The sequence below is a fragment of the Rhipicephalus sanguineus genome, chromosome 5, assembly GCF_013339695.2.
Source record: "Rhipicephalus sanguineus isolate Rsan-2018 chromosome 5, BIME_Rsan_1.4, whole genome shotgun sequence".
NCBI lineage: Eukaryota > Metazoa > Arthropoda > Arachnida > Ixodida > Ixodidae > Rhipicephalus > Rhipicephalus sanguineus.
The window spans coordinates 1302059-1319961 of NC_051180.1; the positions used below are offsets into that span (position 1 = coordinate 1302059).

Here is a 17903-nt window from a genome sequence, read left to right on the forward strand (position 1 = left end):
CAAGGAGAATCTTTCGTTTATTTTGCCAGTGGAGCTGCTGATTAAATCAGAACGGGTAGGAGGACTTGCACGGATGGCGTATGTAGTGAGCAGTCGGTCGCCGGTCTGCTTTCATAGCAGGAGTACTTTTTTATCATTTATTTTACTGGTTAGGATGCCACTGCGGCTCTGTTAAGACCTCTTGCTCCGGCAAAATCGCTGTCAGAATATTTTCCTGTGATAGACTGGAGTTCATACACCACATGTGTGACATAGCTGGCTAACTGCACCGTAATAAAAGTACTTCAAGTGGACTGTTGGATAGAAAGTATTGTAGAAGAACTTGTTCCTGGGCGAGATTGGGCCTAAGTTTGTTAACATGTTATTTCTGGCGTAATGTTTAGAACATGAAGAAAGGTCGTAGACAATGTATTGCATTTCGGCTGTAGCTGCCGAGGAATCATGAATTCTGTCACAGTCACAACTGGGAAACAATAATCAGCTTTTCTTTAGAGGCATGATATATATACATGTGGGAACACTGGCGTCACTGGTGGCGTGTACAGTCAAACAGAACCAAAAAAAAACTGAATACTGCAGAAAGGAAGCCTATATCGAATGCTGCATGTAATAACATGAGCCATCGTCACTTTCGTTAAGTGGATTTGCAGTGCTCGTGGGTATCATGCTCACATGTGTAATCAGTGCACATTACAGTGCATTATAGGGATTATGTTGAATACTGCAGTCACTCCACCTTATATTTTAAAAAATAGTGTGGTATTAGAGTGACCGATTATTCCATATTATAAGCTGTTGTGCATTATATCATAAAATCTTTAGTGTGTGATTGTACTACACATTCCAGCTTGCACTGCTAAGCACGAGTTTGATTCCCTACAAAGGAGACCAGGCGAAATCCAAAACACCCATGTATTCGGACTTAAAGAGCCCCCCCCCCCCCCCCAACATTATTCAAGCCTCCATTTTTTACGTACAGGTTGCGTTGACTGAAGGATTTAAATGTTAATGCAGCAAGAACGGTAGTGATAGGGCGAAGCAGTCTGAAGGTATTCATCCTAGAAAATTCAAAATATACAAGAAAAAACATGCCTACCCTCAACTCGATTTTTACACAGTCACATGACCACATTTCACTCGCCGCTGACGTTGCAAGGTGCCGCCAATGGAATGAGCTGAAAGGTCCTACAAAGGGGAAGCTACGCACATCATTGTTGCCTGTTTCATCCAGTGCAGCAGTCACGCCGTTACCACAGTAACAAAGAACATGGCGCCACCCTTCGAGAAAAAGGGTGAGATCATTAACAATGCGTCGAGGTGAAAGATTTCACCCTTTGAATGCCGCAATACTCACGAGTGCACAACAAAAGGACGAGGGGGGGGGGGGGGGTACGCAGGCAAGAAGAAAAACTTTTAAGGACAACCCTCATGTGTACATTTTTTTGTTATGCTTGGCGGCCACAGATTGAAAAGCAGACAGCACCCCTACCTTGTTTTCAAGTTCTTTTTTTTTACAGCACTATATGTATGTGTTAGTATAAAAACACAACAAACAAGGATTCCTCGAACTCTAAGGTGGATGCCGCGGCATGTGCGAAACTAGACAGCTCGCGAACGTACACAAGCCCAGAGTCACATGGACATCCGAGCCACGCAACCAAAAAGCCAGAAACAAAATAGCAGCAGTGTTTTGTCGTGTTTTGTATTAGTCTCTTTTTTTTTTTCAACAGTGTCTATTCGCATTCAATGAAAATTATCCAAAAGAAAGCCCAATAATAATCTCTTTTTTGATGCATTGTCTTGTTCTCTTCTTTTCTGCGTCATTCCCGCCTGCAGTAGTTATGGTGAGCGCCACTACGTGTTGATGTGGTCGGCATTGATGTAATGATTTCATTGCATGATTAAAAAATAAATTTATCCATATCAGTGTTTTGACCTATGCTAAAATTATCCCAGTCATCATCTACGTACCCACAAATAAAAAAACGGGTGTTTCAAAAATGTTGGAGGGCCCCTTTAAGTGTATTTAGATTTAAGAATCCTTATTGGTCAGAATAAATCTCGAATCCCCATTCCGGCATTGTTACGCTCTGCAAATTGTTTTGCTCGAACAGGGTTGGAGCCAGGGTTGCCAGGTTTGTCTACTTTGCGCCAAATTGGATACTTTTTTAGGCCGGTGGCGGCAGAAAAATCGTCTTGGCTACTTGGCTCCTTTTTGGGTACTTTCTTGTCCCCTCAATTTGAGCAAAATTATCAATATCTGGTGATATCTGGGATGGTGCCAAGACATGGCAGCCAAAGCGTGCTTCCTGCTCCAAAAACTGAATTTTCCATTTTGATTACGCGGATAATGAATTTTAATGAAAAGGATGGCGCTGTGGCTTAAGCAGGCGTAAGGTTCAATGGTCGATCATAACATAAATATATAAAAAAAACTACACGTGTATAACCTGCCAGTCAAGCAGGCGTCGCGCACACTAAACAATGCTTTTGGATGCCTGGTCGGGACTCAGCGGGAACTGTTGCATGGAGCCTGTTTTTGCAGATCACCCATGACTGAACGGGGCCTTAAACCGAAATTGCACGTGAACAGGAATCGAAAGCGCTCCGCATCCAGGGCGCTGTGCACTCATCGACATTAGAATTAGTATATCCGACATTTCAAGTGAGCACTGAAAAACCAGGACACGAGAGGAAAAGGCGGTAACACAAGCGCTCACTAATAACAGCTGTTAGTGAGTGAGTGAGTGAGTGAGTGAGTGAGTGAGTGAGTGAGTGAGTGAGTGAGTGAGTGAGTGAGTGAGTGAGTGAGTGAGTGAGTGAGTGAGTGAGTGAGTGAGTGAGTGAGTGAGTGAGTGAGTGAGTGAGTGAGTGAGAACTTTATTGTGGTCCAAAAGTGGCAGAAGCTGAACGGTACTGGAGGTCCCGCTACCTGTTAGTGAGCGCTTCTATTGCCGCTTTTGCCTTTCGTGTCCTGTTTTTTTTTTTTTCTTTAGTGCTCTCTTTAAAATGTCGTACCAACTCACCCAACAAACAATCCTTCTTGGATATCCGACGAACTGCTTCTATCGTTTCTTAGGCTTAGTACGGACTGCGACTCTGGATTCGTCATCAAGGAAGAAATTTTTGCGAAAGGGCTTCCATTTATGTTTCAATGCCGTAACTCATGCCGTAGACTCAATTTCATTGTCGCAACTTCCAGTCATTTCAAGAAAAGTCACGCAAGGCGCGTGGAGAGAGACTCATTTTTTTCAACAGCGCGAACACTATGTCGTCATGCATGAAATGATTGCTAGTCAAGAATTTATGCTGAAATCTCCGGAATCATGATTTTGAATTGTTCAGGCAGCACATATTTACAATTTCGCCGGGATGCTTTTGCATTTAGTCATTTAAATACACACGTAGAAGTGGATTTCACACATGCGTGGCTGCTTTTGGCTACTTTTACTGTCCTTGGCTCAAGTTGGCTACATTTTGGCTACTTTTTTTTCAATTTTCAGGCTATTTTTTTGTATTTTCGACCTGGCAACGCTGCGCTCTGCCTATTCGGTGCTCACGTGATATATTTCTGTACGTAGGTTTGCGTGTGTTTGTGCGGTATTGTATGCTTTGATGCTGACGCAATTGGATTTTCATTTCCCAGTTTTTTTTCAGAAATAAGGGTGTTTAGAGAATTGATAACACCCCCCCCCCTCCCAATGTTATGGGTGTTTTGATTCATAAAAACGTCTTTTTCTTATGGTGTAAGGCTGTTATAGACACGGTAAAACCCCCTGAAGGGTGTGAAGTGGTTTACTGTGCTGATTAAGTCTGTTTTAACGCGATAGCGTTAAAGAGCTCGCTTCGCAGAAATGCCGGTGTCGGCGTCAGTGACGGCGTCGTTGATTGTGAGCGAAAAATCATCATCTTGTCCGTTACCAAAAATGCACACTACTATGGGAGAGCGAGATGCCGTCTTGCACCTTCCGCTCTTGTGGACCGAATGACACCTTATCCTGGCTGCGCCCCTATGAATGCAGGTAGCGCCTATATTGCCCTTATTGTGCAAGATCGATTCAATTTGCCCCGGTTTTCCTTCGTCATTTGTTGCGGATAAGACTACATAAAGACATGTCACGCATGTTTTACATAAGATGAGACTGGACCTTGAAAACATGGCTGCAGAACTTTATGTGCGATAATACAGGGGACAGAGAACGACCTTCAAAAACATGACAAACCCCCAAACATGGTCTTCCACTTTTTTTGCAGAAACACGTATAGTAAGCAAAGAGCTTCACTTCACTAAACAAAGAGCTACACACGAAATATCTACAAGATATGTAAACGTTAAGCGCAACTAACTTGATATCCGAATTTCCGGCCGCTTACGCTCAATTTAAGAGCTTTGAGCGACAAAGGCGTCGTTGCAGGACGCGCACTAGAAAACCACGAACAGCCGGCTTAATCGACAATTGTAATGAAAAACGCGAATTAGATGCTGCGTTCACCCACATCCAACCAACTGCGCACGGCGCCTGCGATGCCTGCAGCTTCGTTGAGCAGCCTCGGCTGGTTCTATGGACGCAGCGCTAAATCGGCGATCACCGGGCAACCGACTAATTGATGATGTTGCCGGGAAGGTCAGCGGCGCCGGCGGGGCCGCTGGCGCCGTTCTCGAAGAATATAAAGTCCTGCACGCAGACACCACACAGTGTTACAGCGCCTTATCTAAGCACTATAGAAGGCTGTTTTGTTCTTTTCTTTTTATACTATCTGCATGGCAGAGAAAAAAAAGTAACACGGTACCTCATGCATTCGCCTAAGATGACTCGAAGGCGAAAGCCATCTTCTTCTTCTTCGCAGTAGATTGTATCGATAGCCCGCCACCGAAGACATCGTGCACCCAACGTGGTCTTGTAGTGCCTCCCGGATCGGTCCACCTATGACCAAGCGACGATGCCACCGGATGACGTCATCAGGCGGCGTCATAGTGACCGTCATGTGACGCGAAAAGTGACCGTCGGCACTGGTATCAAACACGAGTGACGTAAAAAAAATCATTACGTGATGACGTCCCCCTATCATGTCACCTTGACGTCGCATGACGCCGTCATTACATGACAGAGTCACTTGGTCAAAGGCGGGAAGATCCCGGAGGGGGCACTGCAAAACCACGGTGGAAGGGGGGGGGGAGGTATCAATAAAATCGACTCAGAAGAAAAAAAGATGGCATTCGCGTTCGAGTAGTCTTCGGCGAATTCATCAGGGGCCGTGCGTGTTTTTCTTATAAGGTATACTCACAATCAAGAAGGCCGCACCGAGCAGCACGGCCTTCATCCTGACGTCCAGGTCGATGGGGAAGACCACCGTGAAGTTGTCGATGTCGGTGAAGGCCTCCCTGAGAATGCCGGTCCAGTTCTTCGTTATCTGGCCGATCTTCGTCTTGCCGTCCTTGGTGGTGATGTCGAAGACGATGTCGTTGCACAGCATGGCCGTCGTGCAGAACGGCCCTTGGATCTGAAGCGACACGTTGCCCCTGCTGTCCAGCACCGAGAACAGCGGGTACACGACGGTGCACTCCTGCCGCAGTGAGCCGATGACGGTGCCCGGCGGTGCGTGAATGTCCATCACCTGAGCGAGGCGGCAACTATGTGCTTTGAGCTCCAGTAATTAAAGGAGTACTGACACGATTTTGAGGCCTCGCAAAAGGGGAATTTTTAGTTTCTCTTGCATGCAGTGCTAACCCTCTGCACACACCGGAGCCAGACAACACGTATAAACTGAAGCAGGGTATGTGTACGCGCTAGTTGGTATTCCATATTAAACTTGTGTACATCGCAGGAACATACGAAGCGATGAAGCACCTACATAGACGAGCGCCGACTTCCAAGTGGTTCTTTATTTCGAAGAACGTGCATATATAACTGTGCACGTACACGAGATGGTATACACCCCCAAACCACAACACGATAACCAGCGACACAGTGCAAGATAGTCCACAAGCCTACAAGAAACCCTGAAAACATTCCAACCCGGAGAAGTGCGCATGTTTGATTGTAGAAACGCCAGCTAGCAATCGCGCTAACAGAAAAAGAGGTGGCGTTTCTACAATCAAACAGGCGCACTTCTCCGAATTGGAATGTTTTCCGCGTTTCTTGTACGCTTGTGGACTATCTTGCACTGTGTCGTTGGTTATCGTGTTGTGGTTTGGGGGTGTATACCCTCTCGTGTACGTGCGTAGTTATATATGCACGTTCTTCGAAATAAAGAACCAGTTGGAAGTCGGCGCTCGTCTATGTCGGTGCTTCGTCCCTTCGTCTCTTCCTGCGATGTACGCAAGTTTAACACATATAAAATATTTTACTTGTATTTAAAAGTTTTCGTCGCAAAGCATCTGCAAGCCATCCCCACCGCAAAGGACATCATCACGATGAGTCAACAGTGTTCACCGGGTGTGCCAACTCTGCGACCTCCATGCATGCAGTAGCTGGAAGACAATTCATTCATCATAGTTTACGTGCACTTCGTCCGACTGACAGATCTGCTGGTAGTACGTCGCGAGTTGTCTCCTCGTGAAGTCAGACTGTCTACACGCCACTGCAAAGCCCCCCCCCCCCCCCCGATATCGAAACTGAAAGTGCCTTTTTTTAAGGTAGTGGTATTAAAAATACATTCAATGCATTCCCAGGCACCACGATACTCTCTTTAGGGTCCTCGACGCCATTGTTTTTATTTAGAGCAATAATCCGAAAATATTTAAAATTCGTGTCAGTACTCCTTTAAGCAATTAATGCAGTGATACGTACATAAACGTGCACAAAGAGATGGAGGGGGGGGGGGGTCAGCAAATGTGCAAGGTTATGGCCACCTTTGCCCCAACCAAGGGGCGCAGCAATGCGCTTCGATCGTTCTATTATACTGTACTTGTACATTGTTACTAAAAGGCATAGAGAATATGACGTAGAAGTAATCAGTTGCCTTTCAGTATTTCCTCTATTGCTCTATCGGGGCACTAATTCTTAGCTGTAATCCACCACCATTTTGCGAGAAGTAATTGTAACCATCTGGTTCTTTTTCTTTCTGAAACCCGACTACAATATGCACCGCTTCTAGCCCGGCGAGGATGAAGCCGACAACAGGGAACGGTGTAAGTAATGAAATAAGACGATAAAAAGTCACTTTCGGAGCAAGGGCGAAGTAATGAATGCGATAGCGACTAATTGGAATGGTATACGAACTAACGCTAGCAGCTAACTACATTAGGATCCGATCTCTCGCAACTCTGCAGAACGCTCTCGTAAGGGAATACAGCCGCTTCAGTGAGCGAATCGGCTTCCGTGCTGTCTGTCGAGAAAGCCCGCGTGGTCGCGCCCTTTCTATCAAAGTTCTCAGTTGCTGCCCGAGCGACGCAGCCCCCTTTCCCCCTCCTTCATGCTCTTTCGCCCGACAGAGCCTGCCGGCGCGTTCCATGTCTCTGCTTGAGGCGCGCCCGTCTGCAGGCTTCGTAAGGTTTCGTTCGCACAACGCGCAGGGCGATGCGACATTATACGGAACATGACGGCGACGGCTTAATATGCGCCTCGAGTTTCCATATAACTGCTAGTGCAATAACACATCCTCCGATCGTTACATGCGTCTATATGTATACCTGCAGGCAGCAAAAACAAAGGCAGCTGTCGCAGCGAAGTGGCCGGTAGAGGCGCATCACTTCGACGCTGCGGTAGTCGAGCAGCGCCATCTCGAAGGGACGACAGCTGCCCAAGCAGCAGCGGCTCGCCAGGTCGCTCTCTTCGTTCGCCATGAAGATGAACTGGCCCATGGTGTTCTTGACGACGTACTTGTTCTGCTGCTCGTACGGCACCAGCACTGCGAGCGCCGTAAGGCAGTATACGGCGTCAGATGCCTCAAACTGCATGCGACGGTGTCGCATTGCCAAGCGCATTCGGAAAAGGCGATGAGACATGGTTGCCATGATGGCAATAATGTGGCTTTGCCATTTATCTTTCTGCGACATGGCGTCCACGTTTGGAGACGCGACTTACTGATGCAATTTCTGGGCACTATTGGCAAAGAAGAGACCGCAAATACTGAGCTAAAAGTAAACTAAAAATTCTTGTTGCCTAGAGTTCTTTGATATCACTATTGGTAGAAATACTTTGCTACACACGATTCCTATGCTCAAAGGAGTACCGTGTTCGACGAGACGTTGGGCGTTTAGGCAGGAATTTCAAGATATTTTTTTAGGAATGCTCGCTGCCAGCATATAGCAATCGCATGTAATTTAAGTGGGTAGTTGACTTCGGTTTATGAAGAAGTATAGCACGAGGGACTGACAGTACAATAATTAGATAACTATTTTACGTTGTAATTACAATTAATTTCTGTAAAATACACCATAATTTATTCTAAAATATCCACTTGCTTTAACTTTGGTCGCCAGAACCTTGAGATCAAATTATGTAAATTTCACGCATTTATAGGCTGTCGATCATAATGCGTTTCGCAAAGGGTTTTTTAACGGGTGAACTCAGAAGGTGCGTTTACTCGTTACAGAGCGTCACCTTGTGTCGCATGAAGGAAGTGACGGTGCAACAGGCTCCACTTCCGGCGTAACCGTTTTGCGGTAGTGCACGGACTGTGGCGAGAGGTCTTTGTGTCGACAGCCTGAAGGGCGCACTGCGGCTGCACCGCTGGTTCTTTCTCCCCACAGCGCCTAATACGACGCGCCAGCGCTTACATGCTCCGTGCGAGTCGACTCGAATCTTTCGATCTACCCTCGCCTGGCGCATTAATCTGACGCGCCTTCGCAAAGCATTACCGTTGGTTTCGCGAGTGCGACGCGACAATGTCGCATGCGTGTAATGAGTTTCAAGTTTAGTGGGGCGTTATCACAACTTTTTATTACAAAATGTGTGCAATAAAGAAGGAATACGAAGGAACGTGTGCAATAAGAAGCAGGTCCTAAAGTAAGAACCGTCAGGGGACCTCCTTTTATGACATGTATAAAAAATTTAATCGATTCACACAGCAACTAAGGCTAAAAAAGACGCATAATATAACAAACGAAACAAACACCAGGTATTATACAACTTACAATTGCACAGAATCATTCAAGAACGACGCCGTTGAAGATTAGGAACGTAAGTGCAATAATTAACAGTAACTGAAAATTACCGCAATGCTTATACAAAATCTAGCATGTCCAAACCAACACGGTTGATAACTTACGTACAATAATTGCGAAAAACAATTTCAATTGTGTCAATCATTGAGAAACGTTATTATTGACCCACAACCCACCTGCATACTTACTTAGATATTTACACTAAGAATACACCTTTATGCACACCTTATGCCTATATATAGACGCTAAGGGGGAATATTTGGCTCCCTAAACAATTCTTCAGAATGCTGCGCACGCGACGTGCGAGCGCCTTTAAAGGGCCCCTAAGTCCTCTGGAATCTTTCTTACATTTCAAGTAAACACGCGTGACCCGCCGTAGTAGCCTTATAGCACGTGTCGCGCTGCTAAGCTCGAGGGTGCGAGTTCGATTCCCTGCCACGGCGGCCGTATTTCGATGGGGGCGAAATGCAAATAACACGCGTGTACATGACTTAGGTGCGTGTTAAAAAAAACCAGATGGTCGAAATTTCCGGAGCTCCCCACTACGGCGTCTCATAATCATATCGTGGTTTTGGGACTTAAACCCAAATTATTATTATTATTATTATTATTATTATTATTATTATTATTATTATTATTATTATTTTAATTATTATTATTATTATTATTATTATTATTATTATTATTATTATTATTATTATTATTATTATTATTATTATTAAGCAAACACGCGCATCGAGTTCAGAATGCCATCACAATGAACAATGCCAAACGCGGCAGCGCTACGAGCCGCCGGCGCGCCACAATATAGAAAAACAGTCCCGTGCTTCTTCTCTCCGGGCCTTTCGCTTTCTCCAGCGTTGGTCGTGACGTCAGCACCCGCAACTCGTCGTGTTAGCAACAAAAAGAACCTGTTTGTCCCTGCTCTTCCTCCTCACACAGTGAGGAGGATCATTCTGCGAGGAGGAGAGACGAACTGAGCGCATCGAAGGAAAGAGCGAAACGAGCGAGGGCCGCGATTTGATCATCAAACGCGTGTAACTCCGCTATCACGGCACCGTTTAGAAAAATTCTCACGACTACGTGTTCGTTATAGACTCGTGCACAGCTGCGACACCACAACTAAATTTTGACCTCTGGATGGTTTAGAGGCCCTTTAGGTCACATGCTACAGATGTCGCTGGTTCGACATAGCCTGAGAAAATAATTCAAAATGGGTGTCGGCCAGTAAGCTTGGCGTGTTCGTTATAGAAGACAATTCGCTTTATCCGAGTTTTCTAATAACGAAAGCGGCCACAGTAGAACGTTCGCCTACTTTCCAGGATCTGAAGCTGTTGGTGCACGAGCAGCTGGTCGATGCGCGTCAGGTACTCGAGTCCGGGAGGGCATCCCGGGATAGGTTCCAATTCGGGAACCTGCACCGGCATCTGCACAAATGGGATGCCCGGTCTCACGCCCTGAATGGCTGCCGATGGCGCTCTGACGCCGCCTGGTGGCACGGTCACTACAGGAGGCATGACCATTATGACTGGTCTCGCCGGCGCTCCAGCGCCACCGGCCACCGGGATCCCTGCCGGCCTAGGTGAGGTCATCGCTGCCATGGGTCTAACAGGCGGAGCCGGGGGTCTAGCGGTCGCGGCCTGTGGGCGTGTCGGTTGCATCGTGCTTTGGCGACGCCCCGCTCAGTGACGTTCTTGCTTGATTGGCTTAGCCGTGACCCTGCGTATCACTTTGAGAAACGGTGGTACCGTTAGCGTTTTTTAGTCCGTCCGGCATTCTGGTAACGCGAAGGCGTAGCATAATACCGGATAGAGTGTGCCATGACTGCCGCCACATCAAGTGGCGCCACCTATGGAGGATAAAAAAAACTAACAAAGACGTAATCTATGTCCTCCGAGATTCCGGGATTACTCCTCGCTATGCCTACAGCATTGATTATTTGAGTATGGCTCTCGAAAACGGTGCTGAATCGACACGAATGTTTTGCTGTCGAAGCAATCTTAAGGACATGAATCTTAAGCAAATAAAACCAAAACTTCGGAGCTAACGAGCTCCAGAGCGCCGCACGGCCACTTGATAGATTCGAGGCGGACGGCAATCGCTTTCGGTGGCGCAGCCATGTTTACTGGGCGCGTGCAGTTCACACCCGGTTTGCCGGTACACGCAAAGCATTTTGCGTATAGTCGGGTGCGGGCCAGACTAAAACTCTCTACTATACATGCGTAACGCGTTTCTTTAGCTAACTTCGAGCCATTTTGACAGACAGACCGACCAATCCACATTTTTCATTTTCCTGTGAAGCCCTCTGCCGTTTTGAAAGGGCGGCGTAGCTTCGTGATGTGATCCGGGGCGACCGGGCTCGTCAGAACAATAGCCTCCGAGATCGAAAGGCGTGCTGCGTTTCGCGACTTTCCCTCCAGGAGAAGGGTGCATGCGCCGTGGCACAATGAAAAAGGCGGATCGATCGACCCATGGATATCTAGCCGCGGGTGCCTTCAGAAAACACACACGCATTCGAGTGACGTCATCTTACCACGAATGATCTCACACGCACGCGCGCACATCCACATGCGTTCACGCGAGCGAGTGACGTCAGCTCAGCGCATATATGCACCGTCACTGAGCATAACCCTTACTGTTAGTGTACAAAGAAAAGGCAAAGTAATAAATGCTGCGACCAAACGCGTCAACCAGTGTCCTGAATTGGACAGAGAAGGGGTTCTTTTTAATGTGTGGCCAAGAGCGTCCGCAGAACTTTTTGCAGGGAGGGGGGGGGGGGCAATCAGCACAAGCAGTCTTTCTGTCACTGCTGTTACATGACTCGCAAGATTAGTCAATGGTGTGTAACGTGCAAAGTTCGCTGGCCATCCTGAATGCTGTTTCACACGCATATGCGGGACCTGAGTGAACTAATCAAGCTGGGTAGCTTATTCCTACTGCATAGAAAAATATTATCCGAAATTCCAGAGGAGCTGCACCCCCTCCCCCTCGTGTGTGGCAGACCGTCAGCTAGTTGCCCAAGAGAACAGAGAAAGTCTCAAGACCCAAGCTGTCAATCAACAGAGGTAAAATAACATGAAATAGTTGGGGTATCAATGTCTACTATGCGGTGCGAATCGCTGCGAAGAAAGGCCACTCACCCAAGCTGCTGGGAACAAGGTCGCAGGCGCGAACTACGGGCGTGCCGGTCTCCAACGGCAGCGTTCGTAGCCAACTGCTGCCTCTGGCCCGCTAGACCCCGCGCCAGCACGAGGCGCGAGGCACGCGAAATTTAGCAGCTGAGCCATGGCGATGATGATAACTCCATGACCATCATCATCAGCCTGACAACGCCCACTGCAGGACAAAGGCCTCTGCCACGTTTCGACAATTAACCCGGTCCTGTGCTTGCTGCGGTCACGTTATTACTGCAAACTTCTTAATCTCATCTGCGCACCTAACTTTCTGCTTCACCATCGCGCGCTTGCCTTCTCTTGGAATCCAATCAGTTTCTCCTAATGGCCAGCGGTCCTATGCGCTATATGCACTGCCCACGTCCATCTCTTCTTGATTTCGACTAACATGTCCTTAACACCCGTTTGCTCCCCGACCCACTCTGCTATATTCTTGTCCCTTAAGATAACTGCAAACTGTGGCACGAACCCAAAAAGAACAGGGTGGTTCATTTAAAGTTATCGATACATTTGTAAAGAGCTAACGCAACAAAGTAGTCGAAGAGAGTAAAGGGGTAGATGATGATGAATGGCGTATACACGTTGGCAGAGACGTGCACGAAGCTTAAATATATCAAACTCCGAACTTGTAAGTCGATTTTCAAGAAAGAATTTCCACCGCGTGCCCCTGTGACTTTACTTAGCTTTCTGGTTTAGTGCAACAAAGAGCACGACATGAAGCATGCATGCTCAATTCGTGTTTGCTTTTTTTTTCTTTTTTTTATAGCGATGCCGGAGATGGCAAGCCGAAACAAAAATTTGTGCATTCTATGTGCTCGAAAACTCCTAGCGAGTATGTGTCACAGAAATAGGGCAAACCCCACTACTCACTACTGGTCTACCGAAAATGAAGAAGGGAACACACAGGCGGCAAACACCAATTAGGATTTCTCAACAGAAGTAACCAATAATTGAAAAAAACTTCAGTGAACCGTCGGTATTAACCCAATGATAAACACCGGGGCCACACGCTTCAACATCGCTGGTCAACAAGCCGTACGGGGTGCTTCGGTGCCTAAAACAGCTGATGCTTTTAATGCAGCCTTTTCAGCTGTATTGACAATAATTTCGTGTAACTACTGACATTTTCTTCAGCGTAATGTAGTACCTGTTGTAGATAATAATAATAAAAAAAAACTTAGAGGACAGTCGAGCTTGGCCTTCAAGAGTAGAACGCCATAGCGCAATCTGGCCTCGTTCGCATCGCCTTCTCAATCACTAAACTGCCTTCGCTTATTGACACCTCAACCGTGCTTCAAGGAAAGGAACGCTTGGGCGCGTAACATTGGCCGTTTAAAACTATCCTAGAATGCCTACTGCGAGTACAGTTGCGAAGTGCCCGCTACGCACATAGTTTGTTTTGTTTTACGCATAGAGTTTCCTATAAATACACTGGAGGGAACTCTGGCGCTAGTGTCTATGCGAGCTGCAACGCATGGCGCTTCAGCCAGCGTGGGAATGATGGGTAGTACACGGATTTGTCTAAGCTTCGTTCTTTCGGCTCCGTTTGGCTCCGCGTCGCCTACATCCGCTTCGTCGCAAAACGAAGTTCAGCAGAAGTCAGCAGTTCCACTTCACTAGTTTAACCCTTTTAGGCTCACCAATTCAAATCTGGTCACGAAGTTCACAACGATCCATTTTTTTTATCCGAAATAAAATCAAAACACAACAATAAACAAAGCCACTAGTGCGTTCGAAGCCCGCAAGCACGAAAACTAGGCAAATCCGTGAACTACTCATCATTCCCATGGTGGCTGAACGATTGCAGCGCCAGAGTCCTCTCTAGTTAATTTTAGGAAACTCTATGGTTTTACGAATTGGCGAAGTACTCACTAAGCGTTCGTAAGGCAGCACACGCACCTGCGCAGCTGCACACTTTGTTGATGCTGTTGCTGCTGATGATGATTAATTATGCCTGAGCGCGTTGTAATGGGTGGGCTTTTAAAACACCCACTCGTTGCGCAATTCGCAGGTTTTGACGCCTGGCGCGATTCTACGCTTCTGACACGCAATATTGGATGTGTTAACGTGTCTCCTCGCGCTATATAGCACCTGTGTAGGGTTTATTTTTTCCAGTTTCAAGCATTGGCACGGCTTTGTGGTAGAACAGTTGCCTGCCACGCAGAAGACCTGGGTTCGATTGCCGCTCGAATCGAAGAATTTCGTTTGCATATATTTCGATTTTTCGCTCACAACCAACGACGTCGACACCGACGCCGACGCCGATGTCAACACCGGAATTACTGCGAAACAAGCTCTTTAACGCTATCGCGTGAAAAAAAAAAAAAAAAGAGGGGGGGAGGGTGCCACAGGTGAAACTAGCTTGCTTTATGGGATAAGGCCGGCCTTGCCAGTGCGCGCAAGGCCTGCACTATAAGAAAAGTACACATTTTAAAGAGTATATACTTAGTTGCGGCAGATTTTTTTAGTCTTTCACTATACGCCTCGAAAACGTGTTTCACGCCCGAATGGCCAACCTATAGTTCACATGACGTCGATGATGGAGCCATACTGGCCCTAAAAGAAGCTCGGTACAACGCCTGGTATAGGTGCGGTGACGTCATCGAAGGACGGCGAAATACATTAGTTTATTACGTTCCCGGGAAGATCCGGCACATTTGGACCGCCGGCGCCGCTCTCGAAGAAGATGAAATCCTGCGAACGATACCGAAATTTCACGCAAAGCACGCGAGAATTTTCAAAATCATTTTTCTTAACGCACTTTTAAAACTTTTCGGCACGGCGACGTACCACAAAGTGCCTCTATATGTCGCACCTGTAAGTGTAAATAAACATAAATATCGACGTATATACGATTTTATTTTAATTAGTGCATTCAGATTTTCGACAACCAAAAAGCCCCTTTAACTCTAACTTCTCTGCAATAACTGTCTAATTGGGGAGAAGCCCACTTCTGCAATTTTATGTTTTACAGGAAAGACACCTGTGAGAAGCACGCCTGTAGACTGGAACGTCACCAATGATAACCATGGTAATGATAACCATAATGACGATGGACGTTACCAGATGTTGTTATTGGTTGAATAAGGCTTGTGGAAAGCCCCATATTACGTCACATCGACAGGTTGTCTCGGGCCTACTTGACGACTAATCTGTTTTACAACAATGAGCCAGTGCTGCCCTTTGTATTTGGGTTCTGAAAGGTGCTGCTGCCAATATAGTAGAATTTCTTTGATACGACTCGTAATACGTTTCTCAGGATAATGTGTCCTTTTTTTGCCACACGTTTGCACATAAATAGCACGACTGCAAAGCTCGTAGCTTTATATCACAGTGTATTAAATAGCAGTCGACCCACGAATAAGGTGCCACACGCCCACAGTAGTGCATATCCTGCGTCAACAGTACCGATAAATCGCCACCAGCCGAGAGCGGAGAAGGTCGCTACCACACCGGCGACTTGAAACGCCACACGAACCTTTACTATTGAGTTTGTTAACGAGCACGGCCGTCTTCATGTTTTTTGAAGCCTGCTTTGGATAATACGGTATTCGCTTTATACGCTTCGTACTCCGGTTCCCGTATCAACGAGATATTTAGCAACACTAATTAGCGGCTCCATCTTGTTCCATATGTGTCGTATACTACTGCAATGAACCTTGCGTAAACGAACTTCTAGATTTTGATTATCATAACAATGACGATGCAGAGTTAGTCCAACTAAATGTTGCATGCCAATGAATTAGACTTTCTGAGCGCTAAAAACACAGAGATATATATATATATATATATATATATATATATATATATATATATATATATATATATATATATATATATATATATGTGTGTGTGTGTGTGTGTGTGTGTGTGTGTGTGTGTGTGTGTGTGTGTGTGTGTGTGTGTGTGTGTGTGTGTGTGTGTGTGTGTGTGTGTGTGTTTCAATAAAAATATGTTGATAGTTGACGTGCGTCCGTTCCTTGACCAGCTCGCCAAACAAGCTGTTCTTCTAAATACCCCCTTCCCCCTGGGTCTCCCCCCCACCTCGGATAAATGGGAAACCTACGCCTTTGCCCCCGACTACGGTATCGGCGTTTCTCACAGCAAGTTGGTTACGTTGGAAAGTTAAATGAAATAAATAATAAATAATAAATAAATAAATAAATAAATAAATAAATAAATAAATAAATAAATAAATAAATAAATAAATAAATAAATAAATAAATAAATCGAGTCACTTACAATCAAGAACAGAGCGGCCAACAGCATGGCCTTCAGCCCGACGTCCAGGTCTACGGGAAAGGTCACCGTGAAGTTGTCGATGTCCGTGAACGCCTCGCGGAGCACGCCGCTCCAGTTCTTCGACATCGTGCCGATCTTGACGTGGCCGTTTCTGGTGAAGATGTCGAAGACGACGTCGTTGCAGAACACGGCCGACGTGCAGAAGGGGCCCTCGATGGAGAGGACCGCTTTGCCGGCGCTGTCCAGCACCGAGAAGCGAGGCAGCAGGCTGATGTCCTGCAGGATCGAGCCGATGACGGTGCCCGGTGGAGCGTGCACTTCCATCAGCTGCATGCACGGAGTAGGGTGACCAACCGTTCCGCGACTCGCGGGACTGTCCCGAAAGAGGTACGAAAATGTGGGTAGCTTGCACTGGTGCTGCGAAGCTGGATTAAGGGCGGAGCTTGTGGCCGACCTAGATGATTAGCAAAGTCTTAACACGATGTTAATTAGTACACCCGTAATTAATATAATCATAATTAGCATGAGCTTAATTAGTCAGTGACCTGTAAGTGAGTAACCTGTAAGTGAGTATTCTTTTGGTTGCCGATTTTTTATGCAGATATCAAGAACTTTGTTTCGTGTCGCAGCATATTACAGTGATGCAGAGAGTATTTGCACGGGCAAGCATTTGAACCTAATTTGTATCAGTTAGTCCGTTTCCCTTTTTCAGAGAAGGTAAAATATTGCAAGAGGAAATTTCTCGCCACTGGTTAAATAATTAATCACTCTAGCCCCCCCCCCCTCCCCCACCTTTACTTCCCTCCAGGTCAACGTGTCTCGCATTTCGCTGGTAGGAAGGTGCTCACCCTAACATAGCGATCTCTGGCCTGAAGACTTCATCCGCTAGCGCCCCCCCCCCCCCCCCCGAGTCCCCCCAACTCTTTAGGAGGAAATATCCTGGTGCTGCCCCCGAATATATGGCAACTTTCGCGCTACACTTGGCGTCATCGTGAACGCGCAAGAAATACCTGTAGGCAACACAACAAGGCAGGAGGTGGTGCAACGCAGCGGTCGGAATAGGCGCATCACTTCGACGCTGCGGTAGTCGAACAGCGGCATCTCGAAGGGCCGGCAGTGCCGCAGCAGCCCGGCTCGCCAGGTCGCTCTCTTCGATGGCCATGAAGACAAAACTGGCCCATGCTATTCTTCACCACGTACCGGTTCTGCGCTCGTACGGCACCAACACTGCGCGCGCGCCACCAGTGACAGGAGACGAAAAATCGCCGTTAGTAATTGACAGTTATTCTAGCTTGGATCTGCGTGAAAAAAAAAAAGCACGTATGATATAAGGCACCCCGTAGTGAAGCACTCCGGAAATTTCGACCATCAGGTGTTGT

The 17903-nt window shown here is 46.7% G+C and overlaps 1 protein-coding gene across 1 annotated transcript; it reads right to left on the reverse strand.

Moving 5' to 3' along the window:
- Positions 1-4302: 4302 nt before the first annotated feature.
- On the reverse strand, positions 4303-10831 carry LOC119393079 (phospholipid scramblase 2). Its single transcript, XM_037659903.2, has 4 exons — positions 10425-10831; positions 7634-7851; positions 5287-5616; positions 4303-4676 (listed from the first exon to the last, which is right to left on the reverse strand). The coding sequence occupies exons 1-4, from the start codon at positions 10768-10770 to the stop codon at positions 4602-4604; spliced, it is 969 nt and encodes a 322-aa protein (XP_037515831.1). The 5' UTR covers positions 10771-10831; the 3' UTR covers positions 4303-4601.
- Positions 10832-17903: the final 7072 nt, after the last annotated feature.

Bases quoted from the DNA above. Each gene is read 5' to 3' on its own strand.
- LOC119393079 (XM_037659903.2), bottom strand. From the start codon at position 10,770: ATGCAACCGACACGCCCACAGGCCGCGACCGCTAGACCCCCGGCTCCG. The intron at 7,852-10,424 runs GTAGGCGAACGT...CGGCGCTCGCAG, and splicing joins ACAGCTTCAGATCCTGGAAA to TGCTGGTGCCGTACGAGCAG. The intron at 4,677-5,286 runs GTGAGTATACCT...GTCTGCGTGCAG, and splicing joins TCGGTGCGGCCTTCTTGATT to GACTTTATATTCTTCGAGAA.